Genomic DNA, 26315 nt, shown 5'->3' with positions numbered 1-26315 from the left:
AGTTCACATGGCCTGCTGCGGGCTTTGGGGCACGACCGCCAGGACTTGGGATCACAGCCCGTGCGTCGGAGCAAATCCCTTAGCTGGCTATGAGCAATTTCGTGGGAAAGAAGACAGTGAAAGTGCACTTTTTGTGTGGACATGTCACGTCATAAATATAAAGGACTCGGGCATCCTTATAGACTAGAGAGCAAACAAGCTCCCCTGTCTACTGAGAATGAAGGAGACAGAAGCAAGGGGAGAGTGGGCGGTGGCCAAACAGGAATTAACCAGGATTGTCCTGGTGAAGCTCAGAACTGTAATCGCCACGCCAGACACACCTCCGCTGACCCGCCAGGCCACTGTGGCTGTGCCTCTCACCCCATCTGCTGTGAAGTGGTTGGCTGTGTTGTCTTGTGCCCCAGGGGGATTGCAGGAAACCAGAAATCGGAGGGCGAGGCCTAATCATTAGTTGTCTTAGCCAAAGCAGAGGTTGCCCAGGGGCGAGGTCATACTTTGGTTACGTTGAATCATTATGCTGAATTCAAACACAAGTGCTGTTCCAATTAAGCTTCTGGGTGCAAAATATACATTAATTTATTTTGGATCAAATTTTGTAAAAGAATTCATTTGATCAGTACGCCGGGTTGTTTTACCTGCAAAGGTGTTACATGATGTTAACTCTGATTTTCCTGAATGCTCAGTAGAAGTGAAACCTCTGAACTTTACATATACCAGACTGCACAAGATCTTACTTTATCTGGCATTGTGCTGGCATGAATGTAAGTTAAAATGAACCTTCTAACCCTTGTGTTATAGTTGTATACAGATGAAACAGGATTAGGTTAGAGGGAGTTACCTCCGCTTTTCCACAGATAACGGTGAAGGAGCAATGTAAGCCCATGATATTTGCTTTGCACCATAGCACTGGGCATGCCTGGGAAAGAGATTTCCATAAAGTTTATCTGTCATCAAGATGAGATTAATTAGGTGTCATTATCTTACATAATCGTGTAAATGATTCTATACCACTCCAAAAATTGGGGGGAATACACATTTGATTAAACACACAAATTCATGGGTTAACCCCCATATGAGAAATCACCTTGGAGTCCCTAGGATTAGAAAATAGTGTAATGCCATGAAGTCTATAATTTCAACAACAATTTGTAGCTAGCTGTGGCAAGGTAATCATAAGTAGTTCTCAGAGGGAATTTTTAGCAGTTTTAGGAATTTTATTACAGCCTTAGCTTCTCTTAATTTATATATCAGTATTTTTTTTAATTTATCGGGGTGACAATTGTTAGTAAAATTACATAGATTTCAGGTGAACAATTCTGTATTACATCATCTATAAATCCCATTGTGTGTTCACCCCCCGGAGTCAGTTCTCCTTCCATCACCATATATTTGATCCCCCTTACCCTCATCTCCCACCCCCCACACCCCTTACCCTCTGGTAACCACTAAACGATTGTCTGTGTCTATGAGTTTTTGTTTCTCATTTGTTTGTCTTGTTCTCTTGCTGTTTTTGGTTTATATACTACATATCAGAGAAATCATATGGTTCTCTGCTTTTTCTGTCTGACTTATTTCGCTTAGCGTCATACTCTCAAGATCCATCCATGTTGTCACAAATGTTCCTATATCATCTTTTCTTACCGCCAAATAGTATTCCATTGTGTATATATACCACAACTTCTTTATCCATTCATCTATCGAAGGACATTTTGGTTGTTTCCATGTCTTGGCCACTGTAAACAAAGCTGCAATGAACATTGGAGCACATGTGTCTTTATGTATAAATGTTTTCAGATTTTTTTGGGTAGATACCCAGGAGAGGGATTGCTGGGTCATATGGTAATTCTATTCGTAATTTTTTGAGGAACCTCCACACTGCCTTCCAGAGCGGCTGCACCAGTCTGCATTCCCACCAACAGTGTATGAGGGTTCCTTTTTCTCCACAGCCTCTCCTACACTGTTACTATTTGTCTTGTTGATGATAGCCATTCTGACTGGGGTGAGGTGATATCTTATTGTGGTTTTTATTTGCATTTCTCTGATGATTAGTGATGTTGAGCATTTTTTCATATGTCTATTTGCCATTCGTATGTCCTCTTTGGAGAAATGTCTCTTCAGGTCCTCTGCCCATTTTTCAATTGGGTTGTTTGTTTTTTTGGTGTTGAGTTTCATGAGTTCCTTGTATATTTTGGATATTAGCCCCTTATCGGGGGCACTGTTTGCAAAAATTTTCTCCCATTCAGTTGGTTGCCTCTTTATTTTGCCGATGGTTTCTTTTGCTGTGCAGGAGCTTTTAAGTTTCATATAGTCCCATTCGTTTATTTTAGCTTTTACTTCCATTGCCTTTGGAGTCAAATTCATAAAATGCTGTTTGAACCTAAGGTCCATAAGTTTAGTACCTATGTTTTCTTCTATGCAGTTTATTGTGTCAGGTCTTATGCTTAAGTCTTTGATCCATTTTGAATTAATTTTGGTACATGGTGACAGATAGCAGTCCAGTTTCATTCTTTTGCACGTGGCTTTCCAATTCTCCCAGCACCATTTATTGAAGAGGCTGTCTTTGCTGCATTGTATGTTTTTAGCTTCTTTGTCAAAAATTATCTGTCCATATTTATGTGGTTTTATTTCTGGGTTCTCAATTCTATTCCATTGGTCTATATATCTGTTTTTCTGCCAATACCATGCTGTTTTGATTATTGTAGCCCTGTAATACAAGCTAAAGTCAGGGAGTGTGATACCTCCAGTATTGTTCTTTTTCCTTAAGATTGCTTTGGCTATTCGGGGTCTTTTGTGGTTCCAAACAAATCTGATGATTTTTTTGTTCTGTTTCTTTAAAAAATGCCATTGGGATTTTGATGGGGATTGCATTAAATCTGTATATTGCTTTGGGTAATATGGCCATTTTAAGTATGTTGATTCTTCCAATCCATGAGCATGGAATGTCTTTCCATTTCTTTGTGTCTTCTTCAATTTCTTTCAAAAATGTCTTATAGTTTTCAGCATATAGGTCCTTCACATCCTTGGTTAAGTTCATTCCTAGGTATTTTATTCTTTTTGCTGCAATTGAAAAAGGAATTGTTTTTTGTATTTCTTTTTCTGAGATTTCATTGTTAGTATATAGGAATGCAATGGACTTTTGTACGTTAATTTTGTAGCCAGCAACTTTACTGTAATCATTGATGGTTTCTAATAGCTTTTTGGTGGAGTCTTTAGAGTTTTCTATATATAGCATCATGTCATCTGCAAAGAGTGATAATTTGACTTCTTCATTCCCAATTTGGATACCTTTTATTTCTTTCTCTCGCCTGATTGCTCTGGCAAGGACTTCCAACACTATATTGAAAAGCAGAGGTGATAGGGGACAGCCCTGTCGTGTTCCTGAACGTAGAGCAAAGGGCTTCAGTTTTTCACCATTAATTATGAGATTAACTGAGGGCTTGTCATATATGGCCTTTATTATGTTAAGGTATTTTCCTTCTATACCTATTTTATTAAGTGTTTTAATCATAAATGGATGTTGTATCTTGTCAAATGCTTTTTCTGCATCAATTGATATAATCATATGATTTTTGTCCTTTATTTTGTTTATGTGATGTATCACATTGATGGATTTGTGGATGTTGAACCATCCTTGCACCCCGGGGATGAACCCCACTTGGTCGTGATGAATAATCTTTTTAATGCATTGTTGTATTCGATTTGCTAGAATTTTGTTTAGGATTTTTGCATCTGTATTCATCAGAGATATTGGTCTGTAGTTTTCTTTTTTTGTGTTGTCCTTACCAGGTTTTGGTATCAGGGTAATGTTGGCCTCATAAAATTAGTTAGGGAGTACTGTCTCTTCTTCAATTTTTTGGAAGAGTTTGAGCAGGATTGGTATTAGATCCTCTTTAAAGGTTTGATAGAATTCACTAGTGAAGCCATCTGGTCCCGGACTTTTGCTTTTGGGAAGGTTTTGGATGACTGGTTCAATTTCGTTACTGGTGATCGGTCTGTTTAGATTTTCCAGTTCTTCATGGTTCAGCCTTGGAAAGCTATATGTTTCTAAGAACTTGTCCATTTCTTCTAGGTTATTGACTTTGGTGGCATATAGTTCTTCATAGTATTCTTGGATGATCCTTTGTATTTCTGTGGTGTCCATGATAACTTCCCCTTTTTCATTTCTGATTTTGTTAATTAGTGTCTTCTCTCTTTTTATCTTAGTGAGTCTAGCCAAGGGTTTGTCAATTTTGTTAATCCTTTCAAAGAACCAGCTCTTTGTCACATTAATTTTTTTCTATTGTCTTTTTGTTCTCTATTACATTTAGTTCTGCTCTGATTTTTGTTATTTCCTTTCTTCTGCTGACCTTGGGTTTCACTTGTTCTTCTTTTTCTAGTTATTTTCTAAATAACATGAGGTTATTTATTTGGGATTTTTCTTGTTTCTTGAGATAGGCCTGTAATGATATAAATTTCCCTCTTAAAACTGCTTTCACTGCATCCCAAAAATTTTGGTAGGATATATTTTAATTGTCATTTGTTTCTATGCATCTTTTGATCTCTCCTCTAATTTCTTCTTTGACCCAGTCGTTCTTTAAAAGTATGTTGTTTAATCTCCATGTATTTGTGTTTTTCCCTGCTTTCTTTTTGCAGTTGATATCCAATTTCAAAGCCTTGTGATCAGAGAATATGCTTGGTATGATTTCAATCTTCTTAAATTTGCTGAGGCTGATTTTATGTCCCAATATATGGTCTATCCTTGAGAATGTTCCATGTACACTAGAAAAAAAATGTATAGTCTGATGTTTTAGGATGAAGTGCTCTATAAATGTCAATTATGTCCATTTCATCTAATGTGTCATTTAGGGCTGCTATTTCGTTATTTATTTTCTGTTTGGATATCAGTATGTTTTTTGTAGGCTGTATTTACTGTGTCACTTAAAGCATTGCAATCAATGAATCATTTAGAAGAAGACATGCAAAAATATATGAGATTGTGTTTGCAGACCAGTGAATCTGCTAATGGGATTGCAAGCTAACTGGGTGCAAAGGCAGAGACGTCCCTCGTACCTGAATGCATGTCTTAGGGGAAATCCACGACTGTCCTTCCTGTTCTCCTACAAAGGAACTGTTTACCAGAAAAAGCATCTGGATTCTATTGCTTTTCAATTCATTGTGCACCACTGATGGAATCTGGAACCACTTATGATGTCAGAGTCTGTAAGTGGTACTTAGAATACAGATAGGAAATAAGAACGACAGAATGGGCTCTCTAGAGCAGTTGGGGAGTTCAAGAGTCCTGTCCTTCTTAGGAAATTCTCTTGGATCTTAATTCATATTCAAAGTATCATACATCTTGATGCTTCATAGTGTTTTCAAGTTAAGAAGTAATGAATTGGATTGGGGATGAAGTCATTCTTTACCAAACACTCAAATCAAATATTATTGAAGTATACTTTCCTAGCTTAAAGTTTAGGGGAAGTGCTGAAAATCATAAATCCTTCACACAGGGAAGCTGGGGTTGCCAGGACATGAAAGCCCTTATAACTTTGCCCTCCTGTCCCACCCTCAGGGGCCAGTTCTAATCCCAATAGTGAGGCAACACATTTTATTTTTCAATGGCTCAATTTGAATTACAAACTCCTTCTTTATAATGAGTCAGTCTCTCTTCCCATTTAACTTTTTAAATCCTATGCATTAAAAGAAGTCTAATATATTACTGTTCCATACGACGTTCTAATTTCTAATACTAGTTACAGACAGCCATTCAAACTGTCCGTGTGGTTGGTTTTTGCCACGTTAAAGATTCTGTGTGAACAGTCAATAGCCTCCTTAAACCCGGGAACTGAGAACAACACTGCATATATGGCCTGACCAAAGCAGAGGGTGCTGGGACCATGTTCCATTTCTTATGACTGAACTTTCATTAATTTAGCCCAAAATTGCCTTACAACTCCCGACCTCGTAGCAGTCAGATCACACCATCGGGTCATACTCAGCTAAAGACCACCAAGAGTGCCCAGCCATGCTTTTCTTCATGAGGATAATGATGGATCCAGGACAGCCAAATCCTTGTGATCCAACGCGCTTCCCAGGGTGTTCCATCGATTGGTGTTGATTTCAGCCGCCATATATTGTTTATTATTGGTATTGATGTTCAAACCAGAGGTTTGAAAACAACTCCCAGGACACATGATGAGCTGAGACTTGATCGTAGGGGAATTTCAGGTAGGATTTTCTTGGTCCCGTTTTCTGTTCCTTTTTGGATGCTGTTGGCACCCTTGTACATCCTTCTTAGATCAGTGCTGCTGTGTGGTTTCCAGTTTGCTCCATGTCTGTTGCTCAGGTTAAGGAGGCAAGTAGGGCTAAAATACAGCCCATTCTGTCCTCGGTAAACCACGCGTGCTGGCCCAGGTCTGCTCCTGCTGCAGACAAGGGGCTCCTCTTTCTAATTTGCATATCGCAGCATTTGTGAGCCAGTGGTGACTTCACTGTGGGTACACTGAAATTCTGAAAAGAATACCGAAGTCTGAACATCACCCCAAAGTATATGTGGGCATTTAAAAAAAAACAGTCAAACATTGTTAACAAGCTTAGAACAAAACACGGAGGCATCCTTCACCCCGCCCCTGTCTCGGTCTTGCTACCAAGATACAACCACTTCTAAGCCTCTTCTTTCTGCTTTTAGGTATTTATTTCCCTTTTCTAAATAATATATTGCTATTTCTTGATGATTTCTTTGTTTTTAGATCAGCTATTGAATGTCTGTCATGAAAGTGAGGATTGAGTTCTCCGGGCAGATTGGGTGAGGCCTGCTTTCCAGCTCTGGGGGCTCCGCGTGCTGCCATCGCCATTTTCCCTGCAATTAATAGGAACCTTGTTTCCCGTGTGCTTAGTTTTTTCAGCTACACTTTGATTTTTTTTTTTAAGGCTCTAACAGATCTGTCACAGATAAAAATGCAGTTTTCAAATTTATTCCAAGCCCGTTTAGAGCACTCTGTCTAAACATTCCATGTCCGTCCCTTGGTGCAGGCGCCCCCGCGAACCCTCAGCTCTGCTCCACCTGAAGGGCGCCGCCTGTTACACGTGTGTTGTCCCAGAGCTTCTGTTCCCATCATGCTGGGAAGTCCGTTTGCATCTCCCACTATGTCATGTCTCCCTTTTGCTTGGTTTACCCCTACATTTTGGCGGACGACATTATGTAGTGACTTCCTGGGAAAAGAAACTTGGAAGGTAAATATTTTGAGACTGTGTCTGTCTTAAAAGAAACTATAGGGGAAATGTTTCATGACTTTGGATTTGACAATGATTTCTTAAATATGACACAAAAAGCATAGGCAACAAAAGGAAAAGGGATAAGTTGGACTTCATCAAAATTAAAAACTTTGATGCATCAAAGGGCACAATTAATAATGTGAAAAGGCAACCCATGGAATGGGAGAAAATATTTGCAAATTATATACCTGATATGGGCTTTATATCCAACTATGTAAATCACTCTTACAACTCAACAACAAGAAACGCAACAACCCAACTAAAACCTGGGCAAAGGACTTAAATAGACATTTCTCCAAAGAAGACATACAAATGTTCAAGACGTCCATGAAAAGATGCTCAGTATCACTGAGCATCAGGGAAATACAAATCAAAACCACGATGAGATCTAACTCACTCAGTAGGATGGCTAGTATTTTTAAAAAAGAAAGAAAACTAGTGTTGGTGAGGTTGTGGAAATATTGGAGCCCTGTGCATTATGGGTGGGAACGTAAAATGGTGTGGCAGCTGTGGAAATGGTAGGGTGGTTCCTCAAAAAATTCAGTGTAGAATTCTCCTGTCTCCTATTACCCAGCAATCCCACTTCTGGTAAATACTCCAAAAGATGTGGAAGCAGGAGAGTGAAGAGGAATCGGACATCCACGTGCATGGCACTGTTCTTCACCATAATCAAAACGTAGACGCAACCGTCAAGGAGTGGATGGATAAACACATTATGGTCTAACCATACAGTGGAATGTTATTTAGCCTTAAAAGGAAGGACATTCGGACACATGTTACGACATAGATGAACCTTGGGCTTTATGTTAAGCAAAATAAGGCAGTCGCCAAAGGAAAAATACTGTGTGAGTCCACTTATATGAAGTTCCCAGTGTGGTCAAATTCACAGACAGAAAGTAGGTGGTGGTTTCCAGGGGCTGGGGACGGTGGGGTGGGAGTTAGTGTTTCATGGGGACAGAGTTTCAGTTTGGGATGATGGAACGTTCTGGAGGTGGATTGTAAAATCACACAACAATGTGAATGTACTTAACGCCACAGAACCAAACACTTTTAAATGGTCAAAATGGTAAATGTAATATTATGTATGTTTTTCCATGCCTTAAAAAAATGAGGAATAGTCATTACAAAGAAAAGATATTGGTGTATGGTATTTCATTTTACTTGGACGTTCAAAACCATCGTGAGCGCTTCCTCCCTCTTACTTTTCTTCAACAGAATTCTCTTTGTCTTCACCCATCTCTTCCTTTGCCCTAAACACAAAGGAGAAGAGCTGTCTTCCATTCTTCCCTGCGGGGCAGCACTCTTACCCCTTCACCCACTTCCCTGGCAGTGGCCTGGTCGGAACCCTGTTTGGTCTCGTCCGTAAGCGTCAGTCTCCTCCACCAGCGGCTACTTGCTCCCTTCCTGAGCCCAGGCTCGGCTCCCTTAGCCTGTGGCGGCCTCCTCCTCCAGCATGCTGTCCACAGAGGCCCATCCGGCTCTCTGCTCTGCACCTCCAAATGTTGTCCTGTCCGTTCTTCTTAAACTGACTGCCCCCGCGTACACACTCACACACACACACACACACACACACATACACGCACACACTCTCTCTCTCTCTCTCTATTATGACTGCTCTCCCAGAGCACCAACCTGTCAGTCTGCGAACCCCGCATCTTTTTCTCGGCACATTCCTCTGAAACGTGCTGACAGCAAACGGTAGCATTGCTTCTACCTTCCTCATACAAGGTGTCGCCGCCTGCACACCAGCCCCACTCCCTGGGAGCCCCGGTGGCTCGCTCTCCGCCTTGCTCTGCAGTATGCGTGAATATTTTCAGAGCACAGCAGGAAAGGAAGGAGCTTCTATAAAGCAATCGCACGAGGAATTTCACAACCCAGATCAGTAGTAAATAGTTTGTGCATTTTGCAGTTGTGGAAATTCATAACGCAGGCCTCAGTGCCAAATGTCAGGAGGCCCCTGACCCAGGCAGAGACCGGGCCTGTGCCTGGACACCTGGGGTGTCAGCGGTCTGGCCCAGAGAAGGCCTCAGTGTCTCCGTGAGAACACTTGTGTTCCCATTGCTCGTCCTCCCCATGGGATCCTGCTCTGGGGTCCAGGCCCCGGGGCGGGGGTGCTTTCTGAGGTAAACGGGCCTGTACCTAACATGACATTGAATCCCAGGCATGCTGCATAGAAGAAAGGGAACCATAACTGCTTGGCAGAACAGCGTAAGGCTGGGAGAGAGCAGCGTGCAGTAGGAAGCTGTGTGGTGCCAGAGGACCCAGGTGCTGGGAAGCAGGATGGAGCCCCACACCTGTCAGAGCACAGCGGCCACAGGACGGGCGCTCCCGGCCGTGCTGCCGTGATCTGATAGTCGGTCGGCTGCTCTGGGTCCGGCAGCTGCATTCCTTCCTCTGTCCTGGGCCTCGAGCCATCGGCTCGGTCTTCCACACCCCCGACCCCTCACTGAAACGCTGAAGGAGACTTTGTGTACGGGTGTGCACGTGAGTGTGAGTGTGTGTGTGAGTGTGTGAGTGTGTGTGTGAGTGTGTGTGAGTGTGTGAGTGTGTGTGTGTGAGTGTGTGTGAGTGTGAGTGTGTGTGTGTGAGTGTGTGTGAGTGTGTGAGTGTGTGTGTGTGAGTGTGTGAGTGTGTGTGCGTGTGTGTTCCTCTCCACCTCCCCCCACCCTCCTTCTCCCCTTCCCTCCCCTGGAATCTTTTATTTCTCTATAGGTTGCTTTTCCTTCAGGAAAACACAGTCTTGTCATTGGCCCCAAACGCAACATTCCTGGAACCTTCCAAGTAGTGGATTTGGGGGGAAAATGTCTAAATATAAGATTGGCTCAAATTTAGATGACGGTCATCTGACGCACACGCAGGTTCTGGTGGCCGACTTGTAGCGCAAGAGCCAAGTGTGGTTGTAGGGTGAATGTTTCTGGTCTTAGCACTTCAACACTTTGAAATCCTGGTTTTCATCGCTATGAAAAATGGCTGCTAACCTTAGAAGCCCGTGTAACCTGTGTCTGAACCTCGGCTGGCTGTAGATGACTAAGGGCACAGTATCGGTGACGGCACATAAAACCCACGCAAGTGTCACCAGCTTCCAGCCCCACAGGCTCGCCGAGGGGCCCCCGTCCACTCTCCCTCTGCCAGCGTCTGGGCTGCCAGCCTCTGTGGTAGCCCCTCCCCAGCCCTGTCCACACCTGGGCTCCTGCCGAGGGCAGACCCACCCTGTGAGGTCCGCCGAAGCCCCCAGTTCACACAGCGCCTGTCTGCTCACCAGAGCTTTGCAGAATGGGAAGGAGAGCAAACGTCCGAGGGCATCCACTCACCACGGTCCTGGGTGGGGCATCCCAGAGCCCCTGAGCAGAACCTTCTGGGTTCACACACACATTCTTTTGTGCCCCTGCGCTGAGAGGAGTTCACAGCCGGCAGTCACTTTATATGCAGAACAAGCCGGCCCTCCACCCTCAGACTGTGTGGACTCCAGTCTCCTGAATGTGTGAATCAACAGATTTCCCCGAGGGCCCCAAAGTGTCCCTTTGTGATTCAGTTCCTGTTTCCCGGGTCTTACAACAGCTCCCTGCTGATCCCCCTGGGATGTAGATGAAAACTGCCAGGCACACTCACACATCATGTGTCACAAAAATGCACTTGAGACCCACAGGACGAAGGCAGACAGTTCCTGGGCGGCTCTGAAGCGCTTTGGAGCTCAGCTGAACGTCGGTCAGGGCTGCACTGCACAAGCCTGCGAGTCCAGCCTTCATCCTCACTGCCCCACAGGGCTTCGTCTCAGCACCCACCCCCCCCACACACACACACTCACGGCCCCCACATCTGAGGTCTGGCTGGAGGTGCCAGCAAGTGCAGGCTGACGTGCAAACCCCTTAGGAGACCTGCCAAGTGAAGTGTCACTCCTACAGCCCCTCCAGGAACAGTGCTCAGGGTCCCGACATGGCCTGAGGCTGGGTGCTCTGCCCGGTACAGCTCTGACTCCGCAGCTCAGAGCTGTGATTGGGTGGCTTTGTGTGTGTGCACCCACATCAAGGGTCAGTGGAGCCCGGGTCACACTTATCTCCATAAAGGATTGCTCTGTGATCAGAGACTCCAGGGGGTGCCCCGCTGCCCATGAAGAGGAGGCATTTCAGCAGTCATTGACACTGATACATGTCTTGTTGTTCTCTCCAGCCAGCTGCCTTCCCTTCACACTTCAGAGTGGAAGCAAAGGACCTGCTTTGCTGACACTGAGAAGCAGGACAGACACCCGGGAGCAGATGAGCAATGACCCTGCAGAAAGCAACCTGGACTCCTGCAACGCAACAGGTACCAAGGAGCTGCTTGTGGGACCCTCCGTCCCCTGAGACTATTCCGGCCCTTCTCCCACATTCTCTCCTCCTTCTGAGCAGGGCCTGGGGGACAAGTGGGCAAGACCACTGTCCATGGCAGGGAAAACCGTGGGGATGCTCTGTGTTAGAGCAGTGTTTGGAATGTAGAGGCGGCCTTGCCTGAGTTCTAGAAGACACCTATATGCTTTTTCTCCTTTTATTTACTGAAGATTTTCTATTTTTGAGGATTTATTTGACCGATATATGTCCTTTTTATCTTTTGCAGTTTTTGAAGTTAGGTCTGACACTGATTAACAGCACTGCCAAATGAGTCATTTAATGTCACAGTGAAGAATCACAGCCCTAATCACCACCAAACAGTGCATTTTCAACACAGAAACAATTTATATTTCTTGTATCTGATGGCTTTTATTGCTGAACAAAGTATCTACCGTGTTTCCCCCAAAATAAGACCTAGCTGGACAATCAGCTGTAGAGCGTCTTCTGGAGCAAAAATTAATATATAAGACCCGGTCTTGCATTACAGTAAAATATGACTGGGTCTTGTATTAATTCTTGCTCCAAAAGACACAATAGAGATGATTGCCCAGCTAGGTCTTATTTTCGGGGAAACACAGTAGCAAAAAGTTCTTGATTTATTTGAAATTTTTCGTGGAAGGGGACTATTAGAACTTTGGAAACAAAGTTTCTAAAATATGAAAACAGGTGTGCTTTTCCCTGTTTCTAACACAGAGAAGGCGGTGGCCGTCTTTAGAAGTGACCAGTTTGTATGTTTAGGCATGTTTAAAATAGCAAAACCCTGACACCCTCTCAGGTGTCTGTTTCTGTGTGCTCATTGCACCCAGGGGACTTTGCGCAGAACCAGTGGAGGACTGTGTAGCTGGGGGTGCTTCTCAAAGGGCGATGCCCATTCATTCCTCTGTGAATAGCATGTGGTCCCTGCCAGATGCAGGTTTCACTCTGAGACCCGGGAACCCAATTAGGACCGAGAGACGGTCCCTGTCTCCACGGGCTCATGTCCCAGCTGGGGAATAGAGAATACAGAAGCCAGAGGTGTCTGGGTACCATTTTGAAGACACAGTTGTCGGTTCTTGCTGATAGATTGGAGGGAAGCGCAAGGAAGGAGAGAAAAGGAACATTCCTAGCTGGCTGTTTGGTTCCGTCCATTTGCTGTGATGGGTGAGCATGGTGGATGGAGGTTTGCGGAGCGGGAGAACTGAGGGCCATGCTTTGTACGTGTTGAGTGAGGAGCCGGTAGATCGATATCCGAACAACGCAGAGTGACAGTGAAAGGTGGGAGTCTGTGCCGAAACGTGGGAGGAGCTGCGGGAGGCAGAAGACCATGTGCCTACGGTGCTCGAGGTCTGGTGGACATCGCCTAGGGACAGCAGTGGCGTGAGCAGCCGGGGACTGAGCCTGCGGCACTTAGAATTCACTTCAGGAAGTGGAGATGCCCCAGGAAGGTGAGAAGGAGGAGGGGACCAGGTGGCTGGTGGCCCAGAATCCAAGAGGAGGAAGCGTTTCCAGGAGAAAGTGAGCAAATGTGACGAGCGCATGGGGCAGTGAAGATGGGACTGCGCAATGTGGGTCGGACCTCGACGAGGGCAGGCGCAGGCGGACAGCCTGGCAGAGCCATTCCCGGGCACGGTCCAGAGAAGGGCGGAGGCAGCGAGGGTAGAGAACGCTTCCTGTCGGCATCGTTTCATAGAACAACGAAGTGGGACGGTAGCTGGCAGTGGTGGTTGGCATCAAGAGGGTTTGTTTATTTTTTAATACGGGGCAGGGCGGATCGGCTGAACCCCAGAAGCAGCAAAGGGGACCACCTTACAGCCAGGTAGAGACAGGCGTGTCTGGCCAAGGATCAAGAGGAAACTCAGTACGTTTCTTTTCAGCCTTGATCACGGGGCCAAGCCTGCTTATCATCCACTCAAGAGAACTTAAAGGAAAAAGGACCCCAGGAAGCTGCTGACAGACAGACAGACACACATGCACACGCACACACACGTACACATTCAATTCCAATGTCAAATTCAATTCCAGTGTAGAAACCAATAATTACATCCTTACTTTGTTGGGTGGCCACTTGCCCTGTGCAGCTATTGTAATTTAAGTGCATTAATTTTCAGTGGAATTAAAATTCAGTTTATGCATCACACCGCCACGTCTCAGGGCTCCGTAGCCGCACGCGGGGGTGGCTGCTTGTGGAAGCCCACAGAAGTAGACTGTTTGCACCGCCACATTCTGCTGGGTAGTGCCGCTCTGAATCTTCAAGGAAAGCGTATTTTTAAAGAAAGATCAGCATGGGAGAAGAGATGTTTGTTGGAGAAGGGAACAAAGTAAACGGAGGAGCGATTAGAATAAAATCCTGAAAAAGTGTGAGAGAAACATGGTGAGGGCAAGACCCTGTCTCTGAAGCGCTGGGAAACACTGAATTGTAGGTCGCCCGTGAGAGCCAGGGACATAAGGGCCAAGTGGACAGCTACTCACCAGAGCTGAACGTAAGAGGAAAACAACTGAACCAGAGCACAGTCAAGATACCATAAACGAAGCTCCAACAATTATAATTCCAAGTGTTATTTGTATTACAATTCAATTCTTAGTAACCCAAAACAGGAGTCCCCTGAAACCGAGGGGACTCATTTCCAGAGGCACTTTCCACCCCCTCCACCCCCACACGTGTCCTGAATGGTGGGCTAATGAGCACCTTCAGGTGTGACTTCTGAGGCTGAAAGACGCTGCTTCCAGAAAGATGGAAGGCCGTGAGGGAGGTGGGTCTTTCAGTCCCAGTTCAATGACCTGGTTGGGACCCCATGAGGAGGGGCCCTGATTGGAGACTGAGGACCCCGAGACCTGGCTCTGAGCAAGGAGGAGGGGCCCATGCCAGCCCCATTTGGAGTTGGGCCAGTCCAGAGCGGGGCACATGTCAGCGGCAGCAGCCTGGCTCAAGGTTCAGGGGGCCAAACTGTGGCATTTGATAATGGTTACTGTTAGCACCCTTTTAGCTACATTTGGGGTCAAGTAGGATTTTATGGGCGTCCCCCAGGAATTCCCACTGTTTTAAGATTACTGTTTCCAAGGGGAAATATTTTCTGTTTTAAACAACTCATGTTAAACACACTTTTGGATTGCAACTTTTGTATGGTAACATCCCCTAGATAGGATTCCAGGGTTAAGGTTTTCCAGAGACTTAAGTAAATTCGAAACCACTTATCCTGATAGGAATAGCTTTGGGCTTAAGGTTAAGAAAAGTAATTCATCTTCTGAAAAATCTGCTCTTCTATGAATGAAACCATGAAAAATTGTTATTCACAAGTCTTTTTCTCCCTAAAATCGAGATGATCAATGAAAATGAGATTTTAGTATTTTCTAACACTGGTTCCCAAAGGATCCTTTTCTCAGGTAATCCGAATTAATGACCAGGTTTTCCACTTGGCTGCTGGGAAGCTCCTAGCAAAGTGTACTGACTGAATCACAGTCTTTGAGTTTTAATGGAGACAAGTGTGAACACTGAGGCTGAATATTCAGGATGGGAGTGTGGGGTCAGGGCAGGGGGGAGGGACCGTGGCTGGGACTCTCGTCCCATCCCTGCCTTTATCTGGGTCACCTCAGAAACTGGACTTACTAATTAGTTTACATGACATCAGACTGCTACCTAAGCATATATCAGAACACTCATTTACTGATTTACACTGACAACAATCCCTTTCTGGTAACCAGAATTCCCTGTCCCGGATCCATGGAAAACTCCTTCCTGGTAGTGAGCTATCTGGGACGCCAACCCAGTAGTCGGGTTGGCGGAGGGAACATCGAATTAAAGCGACGGGAAATAAGTATTATGCAGGATGCTTCATGCAGACAACAGTAATGTCACCGAAAGACTCTTGCGGTCCAGTCGAGGACGTTTTTCTGGTGACAAGGATGCTTCTGCTTTGCAGACTATCTTCTCCTGCTCTGCAGAGCCAGGTGCCGCTAATGTGTGCTTTTCCGAAAGCACTGCACCACGTCAGTCAGCCCTCTGCCTCGTCCTGGTGTTTGTACCAATGATGGTGTTAGGACCCGTAGCAGGACCCGCTCGCTCCACTCAGGACAAACATGGCCTTGCCCTCCTAGTTCTTGGAGGACCCTGGCGCCGTCCACACCTCCTTCTCTCTTGTTGTGCCTGTGTCATTGTAAGCAATCTCAGGTGTTTTTGGAAGGAGGGGGCAATTTACATTTTGAATGCAAATAAAATTTGTACTATTTCAATGAAGACTTCCTCATTAGCAAATGATTGCTTTAGTTATCGTCTAAACAGAGCATAGGCAATGGTCATTTTTTAAATTTATGGCATCTTACTCAAAAATAGACTCCATATTTTGCCTTTCATCAAAATTATCTATTACCTAAATTATAATAGCCATCTCATATATCAAGAGAATTAAAACCAAAAGCTGTGTATGAATAGTTTTCAGCTGAAGTTCTACTTATAGTCAGTTTTATTTGATGTAGCATGATTATGTTACATCAAATTATTTGAACAATATCTTGGACTCATGGAATCTTCCTTACCACCCCAAGAAGTAGTTTTTGAAGACCGATTCTGCATAGGGGACCATGTTGGGTGACATGGGGAACATAATGAAGTCCCAAAGATTACAAGAACTCCTGGGTCCTGTCCCCCTGGGCACCATCTTGGGAACTGTGCGGTAGGCCCCTGAGTCTGGGTGCTGGGCAGGCAGCGCCAGTGTTCTGCGAAAGCCTGCGGAGAGAGCCACCTGCTATGGGATCAAGGTTTCTGCCCTTTGAGAATGGCACCAAGGACAGCGGGGTCTGCAGTGACAAGAGGATGACCTTTAAAAGCAGATAATCTGAAGGGTAGAGATAGAAGCAGCTTGGCCTGGAGAATACGGGAAAGCCACGGCTATATACCAGAGCTGGGTATTTGGCTGTGGACCTTTATCAGCTGGTCAGATGATAAAGTTCATCTGTTACATTTCTCTAAGGTACGACTTTCTGGTTTTCCTTGACCAAAAGCATAAGATGGTCGAGTATATAACAGGACAGGTTTTTTTTTTTTTTTAATCTGTTTTGTTCCCCATTTCTTGATGTGTTGGTTTTAGTCTCTCACTCTTCTCATATAGATTGACAAAAAGAGATATTTCCTGTTCAGTGAAACCTGCTCAGAACACCCAATCAGCAGGATTCCTGCTGTTGATCAAATCTCATTGCTTCTTTGTTCCCCTCTTTAATGGTCAGCAGGTTGGCAGGTGTGATGGGAAGGACAGAAATGCCCCTGAGGGACATGGGTGGTCACAGGTAGGATGTTAGTGATGTAATTCTCTGTGGACTCTTCTCAGAAAGGACTCCATCCAAGAAAGCCAAGGTGACAGGGATGTGCCCATCCATGTGGCCTCTTTGCACTTGTCCTGGCCACATACACCCCGTAAGGGACTGAGCTGTGGTGGCACTGGCGGCGTGTAACTTCAGTGGCTGCCCTGTGTTCTTCCTCCCTTTCCTTCCTGATCATCATGCAGTCCAAAGCTGCTGCCATTGTGTGCGTCTGTTCATCTGGGAGTGGGTATTGTTCGAGGACCAGAGCCAACAACGCCCGCTGTGTTTGCTGGCCCAGAGCCTGCGAACTGGAGCCTGCTCCCAAATGTATACAGAATTTCCCTGTTGGGGACAACATATTGTGTGCGACGCTACTGCAACTGAGCGTGTGTGAATATGTTTGGGTGTGTGTAAAAGAAAATGCTCGGAGCTGTGTGCATCTGATTGTCCCATCCATTGTTGGTGATCTAATTTTGTGGCTTGTGAAGTCACATCCTTATTACTGTGGAACTGGCCACCAACACTCTTCCTTAGAGAATCTCAAGGGATTTGAAAATGAGGAAAGACCGGCTGGCTGGGCCTCCGTTGGCTCCTCAGACCCCATGTCATCCTACAGCCGTCGGTGGGGGTCAGGGAGGAGGAGCGCCAGAGGGAGTAACAGGGCAGTGCTGGGAAGGCGTCTGGTTCGAAGGCACAGGATGGAGACAGATGAGAGGTTCCATGTAAGGTCAGGTCACATTTTATTGCTTTTGGCCTCAGACCAAGTTTTACAGAGCAAACAGTAGAATATGGCATGATTTCTGGAGTAAGTCAGCTTATGGGACAGAGTTTCTGAGCTTTTAAATGGGTGGTGTTTCTCACCTGCGTTCTCAGAAGACATCCAGCCTCAGACGGTGTCCAAGCTCCTTTCACTTCGTGTCTGCGACAGCTTTGGAACTCACTTTTGAAAGCTTTGAGCTGATACCCAATTTGCGCTACACCTTGCCTTCCTTTGGGACTCATGAAGGGAGAATTGAATCAAAGTGCGGGTGACAAAAGACAACCTCCGGTTATGTGTGACCTTTCTGCTGTTTGTTTGCTTTTACCTGCAAAACCTTGTTATGGCTCTCAAACCTGGTGAAATGACCCACGTTTTGTCTGATTCCCTGAACCTGGATGAGGATGAAGCAACAATTGCATCAGCCAACATTCTGACGGCAGAGAACCCGTGATGGCCCTGCAGACAGAACGCGGCCACCGCAGGCTGCCCGGGACAGTGTGACTGCAAAGCATGAATTACACCATCAGACTCAGGGAATGGCTGCAGTTCTGTCTGATTAGAAATGATGATTTGCAAGACTGCAAACAAACCAAGAACCTGGCCTCGGCAACACAACACAGCCTGTCCTTCTCCAAAGTGAGTTTTTCAGGAAGTGAAATGTGTGTACTTCTAAAAGACACCACCTTGTTTGATTACATTGCATTTCCGGGTACAAGGGAAGCTGAATAGTGGCAGGTATTTTGGCTACCAAAGGTCACCGCACAGGGCTGTCATCAGTTGGCTGACTCAGTCTCCCACCTTCCCCAGGCGAGCCCTACTTCTGCGAGTTCCATCTGTGCAGTGACTGTCAGAGCCCTTACGTGCACTGGTTCTAGTGCCGTTTAGGTGATGAGATTCCTGGAGGGGCTGTGGGATGGTGTTCCTCAGGGTCTGCAAACGTCGCTTCCTCTGGGCGAAAGGCGGGCCGCCAGCTCCGGGAACTCACGCCTGACTGATGGTGACTGCTTGTCCTGTGTCTCGCTGCTTGGAATTTTGTGATGCTTGTCAACACATTCAGAGGTGTGCCACATGCTGTCACTCTCCCACAGCAAATGAGTTGATCTAACAGCCCACTTCTTGACATTCACATAGATTTCTGAAATGGTGCTGAAGAGACCCCTCTTCTTTGCAGAGCCTGTATGCACACGTGTCCCCAGAAGGGCAGGGCTGTCCCGGTTAAGAGCGTGGTGGCCAGGGAAGCTGCCAGCCCACGTGCCAGTGATTAGAATCAGGCCCTTAGGGTCGGTGTGAGGTCTGCGCTCAGGCAAAAAGCCCATTGACGTCAGCACCTGGGAGCACAGTCTGGCTTCATTGTAAGTTAAAAGTGGTCACTGTCAGAGGAAACAGAGAAAGGGCAGGGTGTTTTTAGAAAGGTACATCTTAAAACTGTACCTGTTCTCTGCTTTTGTACTGATTACACACAGAGCTTGTCCTTAGGCAGATTCAGTGTTCTGAGTTCACCCGACCCTGACCGTGACCGGAGGAAGCTCCAACCCGGCAGGGCCTCAAGCGTTGCTTACACTTGAAGGACAGTATCAGGCCACTGAGCACAGCTGGTCTGGCCTGCACCACCACCCCCGCCTCACCCTCCAGCACCCCACCCTTGCCCTCCTGCCACCCTCCTCACCCTCCTGACCCCCACCCTTGCCCTCCTGCCACCCTCCTCACCCTCCTGACCCCCACCCTTGCCCTCCTGCCACCCTCCTTACCCTGCTGTCCCCCCACCCTTGCCCTCCTGCCACCCTCCTTACCCTCCTGTCCCCCCACCCTTGCCCTCCTGCCCCCCCGCCCTCCTGCCCCCCACCCTTACCCGCCTGCCCCCCGCCTCACCCTCCTGACCCCCACCCTTGCCCTCCTGCCCCCCACCCTTACCCACCTGCCCCCCGCTTCGCGCTCCTGCCCCCCACCCTTACCCTCCTGCCCCCCACCCTTACCCGTCTGCCCCCTGCCTCACCCTCCTGCCCCCCACCCTTGCCCTCCTGCCCTCCCTGCCTGCACTCTCCCACAGCAAATTTTGGTGGGAGTACCTGAGCCCAAGTACTTGTGGCCAGAAGGCTCCCAGTCCCCCCAAAGCATCTCTGTACAGCACATGGGGGTCTCTCCACCTGTAGAATTCCTCTCCCCTAGCTTCTCTAGCAGTCATTCTTTAACACCAGCCTCAAGACCATGAAGTCTTGCCTGACCCCCTCCAAACACACACACATACACACACACACACGTGCGCGCACACACATGTGTACACACATGCACACATGTGCACACACATGCACGCACACACACAAATACACACGAAGGCCCATCACTCTCCCCTCCTGACACTGAGACATCTTCTTACATCTCTCGGTATTCTGCAGCCACTTATGTGTCCCTCCCCTGCAGACTGACCTTCGTAGTGGCAGACATCACCTTATTTGCCTGTCCCCAGCCCCTTGCTCAGTGTGGGTGCCCGTTAGAGTCTACAGAACCGTTTTGGGGCATCAGGATGCGGTGTAGCCCACGCCCGAGTGAGCGCACACTCACAGAGCTCTGCCCAGCAAGTCCCAAGGGGGACAGTGACCTGTCGTGGTGTGGACTGTCTGGTTCTGCACATCCCCGGGGGACAAGGGAGACACACGTGCGGGGTCACAGGGCCACGCAGGACGGAGCGGGGCCTGACAGTGGCTCTCCGTCAAGCTCCCCGTCTCCCAGCATTCACTGCAGGCAGCTGCAGTGGGGCCTGTGTTTGAACAAACTGTTCTCCTTCGTCCATGCGCACCACAGTGGGTGCTTTGTAACGCTCTGCTTATTCTCTACCTACAAGGCTTTGAACTGGCTTCCTATCAGCCACGGGGCATGGAAGAATTTCAAATTACAAGTAGGCCCTCTGTCTCTGGCGTCCAGACATAGTAAGCTGGATACCCTAGTTTCCCAACCTGTGCCAACCACCTCACATCCATAAACACTTCACGTCTCACTTTCTCTCCTCGTACCTACCTGTAAAATCCTCAGCACAGTGACCTCATCCTCTCAGGGACAAGTCGCGTAATCGAAAGCAGGAACCTTTTCCCCAGAGGTCCTCCTAGGGATACAAAGAACCTAGTACGTTGCGTACTTTGAATGTTGTTTTGGAATCAAAGATAAGCTGATGATGAACTACTTCCTGCGATGGCACCCTTGGAAAATACTCTTACTACAGGCCCTTGGGAGAGAGAATTTCATTCCCAATGCGGTGAACCCTGAGCATTATCCTTATAAAACTAGGCATAAAGCTGCACAGAATGTCGTCTGTGGCAAAAGTTCATTTAAATTCAAATCTGACTATTTAATTCTCTCCTATTCCGAGTCTACGCAATATATTGGGTAGGTGACAAATTTTTTTCCTTCAAATTTTCTTATATTCCATATGATGTTATCTGCAAAAAGGAAAAGACATGCTGTGTGTGTGCTAATGTCAGAAGCCACAAAGTGAGGTGATCATTTGTGAAAGCTTCCTTGACGTGTAATTCACCCATTGAAGCATATAATTGTGTGATTTTTGGCATCTTCATAGATGTGTGCAGCCGTCAGCACAGCCAATTCCAGAACATTTTCATCCCTGTAAAAATGGACGTCATGCCCCTGAGCTCTCCCTGTCTGCCACCTCTACCCATCCCCCTCCCACTCGAAGCAACCTTTAACCTACGCCCTGTCTGTGTAGTTTCTCCTATTCTGGACTTTCATGTGGATGGGTCCCATAGTATGTGGCCCCATGGTACGTGGTCTTTTGTGACCGTCACCTTTCACATAGCATAATGTTTTCAAGGTTCATCCATGTTGTGGCAAGGATCAGTACTTCATTCCTTTTTATGGATGAATAATACTCTATTGTATGGAAAGACCACATTTTGTGTATCCATTCTTCACTTGATGGATATTGGGACTATTTCCACCTTTTCGCTATTGTGAAGAATGCTGCTATAAACTTGTACCAGTCTTCAGCTTCATTGAATTTCTCTATTGTTTTTCTGTTCTCTGTTTCATTATTTTCCACTCTAATCTTCATGATTGCCTTCCTTCTGCACCTTAGATTTAGTGTGCTCTTCTTCCAGTGTCTTAAGAGGAAGGGTAGGTTATTGATTTGAGATCTTTCTGCTTTGTTAATATAGGCATTTACAGCTATAAATGTCCCTCTAAACACTGCCTTGTCTGCATTACATAAGTTTGGGTATGATGACGTGTCTTTATCGTTCATCTTGAAGTGTTTTCCAGTTTCCTTTTTATTTCTTCTTTGACCTGTCAGTTGTTTAAGAGTAGATTGTTTTATTTTCACCTATTTGTGAGTTTTCCAAATTTCTCCATGTTATTGATTTCTAATTTTTTTCCATTGTGGCTAGAGAAAACCCTTTCTATTATTTTTATTCTATTGAATTTATGGAGGTTGTTTTATTGCCTAGAATGTGGTCTATACTGGAGAATCTTTCCATATGCTATTGAGAAAAATGTATATTCTGCTGTGGTTTGGTGGAGTGTTCTATTGATAAGAGTTAGATTTATTTGGTTTATAGTATTAAGAGTTCTATTTCTTGTTGATCTCTGTCTCATTGTTCTATTCATTCTTGAAACTGGGGTATTGAAGTTTCTAACTATTATTGTTGAATTGTTTCTCCCTTCACTTCTGTCAGTTTTGCTTCATGTATTTTTTGGTGCTCTGTTCTCCACATATATTGGTGGTGGTTACATCTTCCTGATGGATTGACCATTTTATCATTATAAAATGCCCCTCTTTATCTGTAGTAACATTTTGTGTTGTTGTTGTTTTAAAGACTGTTTTGTCTGCTATTAGTCTAGTCAATCCAGCTTTCCAGTGGTTGCTGTTTGCATATCTTTTTCATCCATTTGCTTTACGTCTGTTTGCATCTTCAGATCTAAAGTGTGTCTTCTGTAGACAAGAAGTAGTTGGATTATGCTATTTTTTCCAGTCTGACAATCTCTTCCTTTTGATTGTATTATTTAATCTACTAACATTTAATGTTATTATTAATATAGTTGGATTTCTGTCCATTATTTTCCTTTTTGTTTTCTATATATCTTATGTCTCTTTTTCTATATATCTTATGTCATTTTCTAATGTAGCATTTTAATTTCATTAATGATTTTCTTACTCTATTGTAGTTGTTGTTTCTGATTTCAAACCCCTCTCTCTTTCTACTACATCAGGCCACTTCACACATTTATGATTAGAAGTAGTGATCCCTCTATATGGATCTAGTCTGGGTCTCCTGCTTTCTCCATAGGTGGTAGTTGTTGTTAGGGTTCTTTATCCCAGTTTTCATTTTTTATAACACTGGGAAACAGACTAGAATTTAAGGCTTAACACAAGTGTTTCTGCAGAGATGGGGAGAGCTAAATCGATCCAAGGAGTCCGCTGCTTCTCCTGTGGCTGTTCAAACGAGGGTACCTTGAGCAACTAGTGGTATTACTGAGTAATCCCCCTGATGTTTAGGGGAGGTAGTCATCACACTTAAATCAGCACTCAGTTAGCTACTGAGGAAATGTGGCTTTTTTTTCTTTTTTCAATAATAAGGAGTTGGGAGGTTGAAGGGAAAGGAGGGATTCACTTCATGAGATTCACTTAATAAAGCTAAGCCTGAGGAATAAAATAATTTTCTGAGGTGCTTATTCTGGGTTGATAGGAATGAATACTCAGTGTTCTCAGCAGGAGCAGTGACTGAGCAACACTGGGAGGTTTTCTCTTTATCTTCCTCCGTGGTCACAATGAATTCTTTTTTACTGTGTAAGATATACCATGTTAACCATTGTGAACACTATTCCATTGTATGTATGGACTTTTTTTTTATCCATTCATCCATCAGCAGACACTTGTGTTGCTTCTACCTTTTGGCTATTGTGAATAATGCTGCTGTGAACATGGGGGTGCAGATACCTGTTTGAGTCTCTGCTTTCACTTCTTTTGGGTATATACACAGAAGTACAACTGTTTCAAGTTTTGAGAAGTCATCAAGTCATTTTCCGTAGTGGCTGCATCATTTTACATTTCCACGAGCAATGGAAAGTTTCCAATTTCTCCCCATCCTTTTCATCATTTGTTATTTTCTGTTTTGTTTTTGATTTGATAACAACCATTCTAGTGGGTGTGAAATTGTCACTCTATATTTTTGAGTTAATTTTTAGTGATTATTTTTGGTAATATACTTAACTTATCAGAAGCAGCTTTCAATTTATACTAGTTTAATTCCAATGAGATATAGAAATGTTCCTCCTATGTAGCTCTATTCTCTTCCCCCTTTTTATTGTATTATTGTCATATATTACATTAATTATATTACAAACGTAATAATATATTTTTATAATTATTACTTTATCACCTGTCATTGTTTCCTTAGCAATTACAGCTTTGTCTACACCTATTTACTTTGGGATGTTAATGCTAAATATACTACACCTTTTTTGGGGGGTACCAAATTACTTTAGTTGAAGAAATGATACAAATGAAAGAACGTAAGTAGATGATTTGCTACAACATACAGAAAGGTAAAGGTAACCCCAACATGTATGTACTGCTTTGGTGACCAGGAAGCCACCCTGTGGCTACTGGAAGCCAGCCAAAGGCTTAACTCCTATTGCTGCTGTCCAGGTGTGCTTGTCGAAGAGATACTCTGCCATGCCACATTCAGGGGCCCCCATCTTGCGTAAATTGGTTATGTGGTCACCCAATTCTTTGATGGATTTCAACTGCTCATTCAGGTAATGAGTCTCAATGAAATCATACAAATGGGCATCATTTTTGTTAATGGCCAGTTTGTACAATTCCAGCAGTGACTGAGTCACACTTTTTTCCAAGTGTAACGCACACTCCACTGCATTCAACCCTGTCTCCCAGTCATCACAGTCTGGTTTCTTGACACCCTGAAGGAAGATTCAGCCCATTTGCTGGTTCTGTAGCTTCATCAGTTTCTTAGCATGTTTCCTCTCCTCATGAGATTGGTGAAGAAAATGTTTGGCAAAGTTCTTCAAAGCCACATGATTGTGGTCAAAGTCGTAAGACATGGACAGGTAGATGTAGGAGGCATAGAGCTCAGGTTCACGTGGCACTTGATGGCTGCCTCCATGTCCCGGTGGCAGTTCAGGTGCACCTGCGAGGGGGACACGGTGGTCCTGGTGGGTGGCTAAGCAGAGGTGTCAGTGGCTGCATGGCACTGGGGCGCTAGCAGGAACCTTGGGGTGGTCCGAGCGCGCTGTCTGGAAAGCTAGATCTGAGTGACCAGAGGGATGGGGGACGAATGCCAGTTCCATCCAAGCGCTATTGAAGCAGGAAACCATGGCAACTCTGGATGAAGACTGTCCCTGCACTTCTGTTATATTTCTTTATGTTAGAGGCCCAACAATACATTACATACCTATTATTTTATACAATTATTTTCACAGGAGCTTTTTCAGTGAGTTAAGAAAGGAGGAAAACATGCATTTATTTTTATATTTTTTATAATTATGTAATTACTTTTACTGGTGGTCTTTGCTCATGTGGATTAGAGTTACAGTTTTCAGCATCAAGACTGTATGAAACTTCCTTTCATATTTCTCATAGAGCAGGTCTGCTAGTGTCAAATTATCTCAGGGTTTGCTTTAGGAAGAGTGTTATTTCCTTTTTATGTTTGAAGTACACCTTTGCTAGATAAAGAATTCTTTGTCAGCAATTTGTTTCCTTTGAGCATTTTGAATATGTTATTCCACTGCCTTCTGGCATCCATCGTTTCTGATGAAATGTCAGCTGTTAACGTGCAGGGTTCTCTTGTATATGCATCGTTTTCCTCTTGCTGCTTTCAAGATTTTTCTCCTTGTCGTTGCTTTCAGCGTTTTTTTTTTACTATAATATTTGTTTGTGGGTCTCTGAATTGATCAGATTTTTGGTTCATTGAGCTTCCTAAGTGTGTAGGTTATTGTTTTTCAATGAATTAGGGGAGTTTCAGCAATTATTTATTTGCATATATTTTTCTTCTTTTTTCTCTCTCTCCGTCTGGCACTTCCATTATATATATGCTGGGTATGCTTAATTGTACCCCACTTTTCTGTGGGACTCTGTTAATTTTTTCTTTATTCTTTTTTTCTCTCTAGTTTGCCGAATCTCTACCAATATCTTCGAGTTTGTTAATTCTTTATCCTGCTAGTTCATATTTACTGTTGAGACCTTCTAGTCAGTATTTTATTGTACTTTTCAACTCTATAATTTCCACCTTTTTTTCATAATTTCTCTTCATTGATATTTTCTGTTTGATGCAACAGTGTCCTTATACCTTCTTTTACTCTTTAATCATTGTTCCCTTTAGTTTGGAGAGCATATTTATAATAGCTACTTTGAAATCTCCTGATAAATCTCACATCTGGTCACTCTCACGGGCAGTTTCTGTTGCCTGTTGATTTTTTGCTTTCCCTCACTCTCCACTCCCCAGTGTGTGGATCATACTTTCCTGTTTCTTTACATGCCTCATAATTTTTTTTTGTTGGAAACTGGACATTTCAGATAATATATTGTAGCAAGTCTGGATATTGGTTCTCCCTCCACGCAAAACTTGTTATTGTATTTGCTTATTTATTTGTTACTAGCTGGATTATTTTAGAGAAGCCCTGATCTCTCTCTCTCTCTCTCACAC

At 44.7% G+C, this 26315-nt stretch overlaps 1 protein-coding gene across 1 annotated transcript in view; it reads left to right on the top strand.

Annotated features, from left to right (window-relative positions):
• Nucleotides 1–26315, top strand: part of LOC117019064 (cAMP and cAMP-inhibited cGMP 3',5'-cyclic phosphodiesterase 10A) — a gene marked incomplete at its 3' end in the record, with an annotated part of 390928 nt that overhangs the window by 188726 nt on the left and 175887 nt on the right. The window contains 1 exon segment of the mRNA XM_033100431.1: nt 11422–11556. Within this exon segment, the coding sequence (XP_032956322.1) occupies nt 11422–11556 (135 nt within the window).

The sequence above is a fragment of the Rhinolophus ferrumequinum genome (assembly GCF_004115265.2).
Source record: "Rhinolophus ferrumequinum isolate MPI-CBG mRhiFer1 chromosome 3 unlocalized genomic scaffold, mRhiFer1_v1.p scaffold_36_arrow_ctg1_4, whole genome shotgun sequence".
Lineage (NCBI taxonomy): Eukaryota > Metazoa > Chordata > Mammalia > Chiroptera > Rhinolophidae > Rhinolophus > Rhinolophus ferrumequinum.
This window is presented reverse-complemented; position numbering and strand designations above follow the sequence as displayed.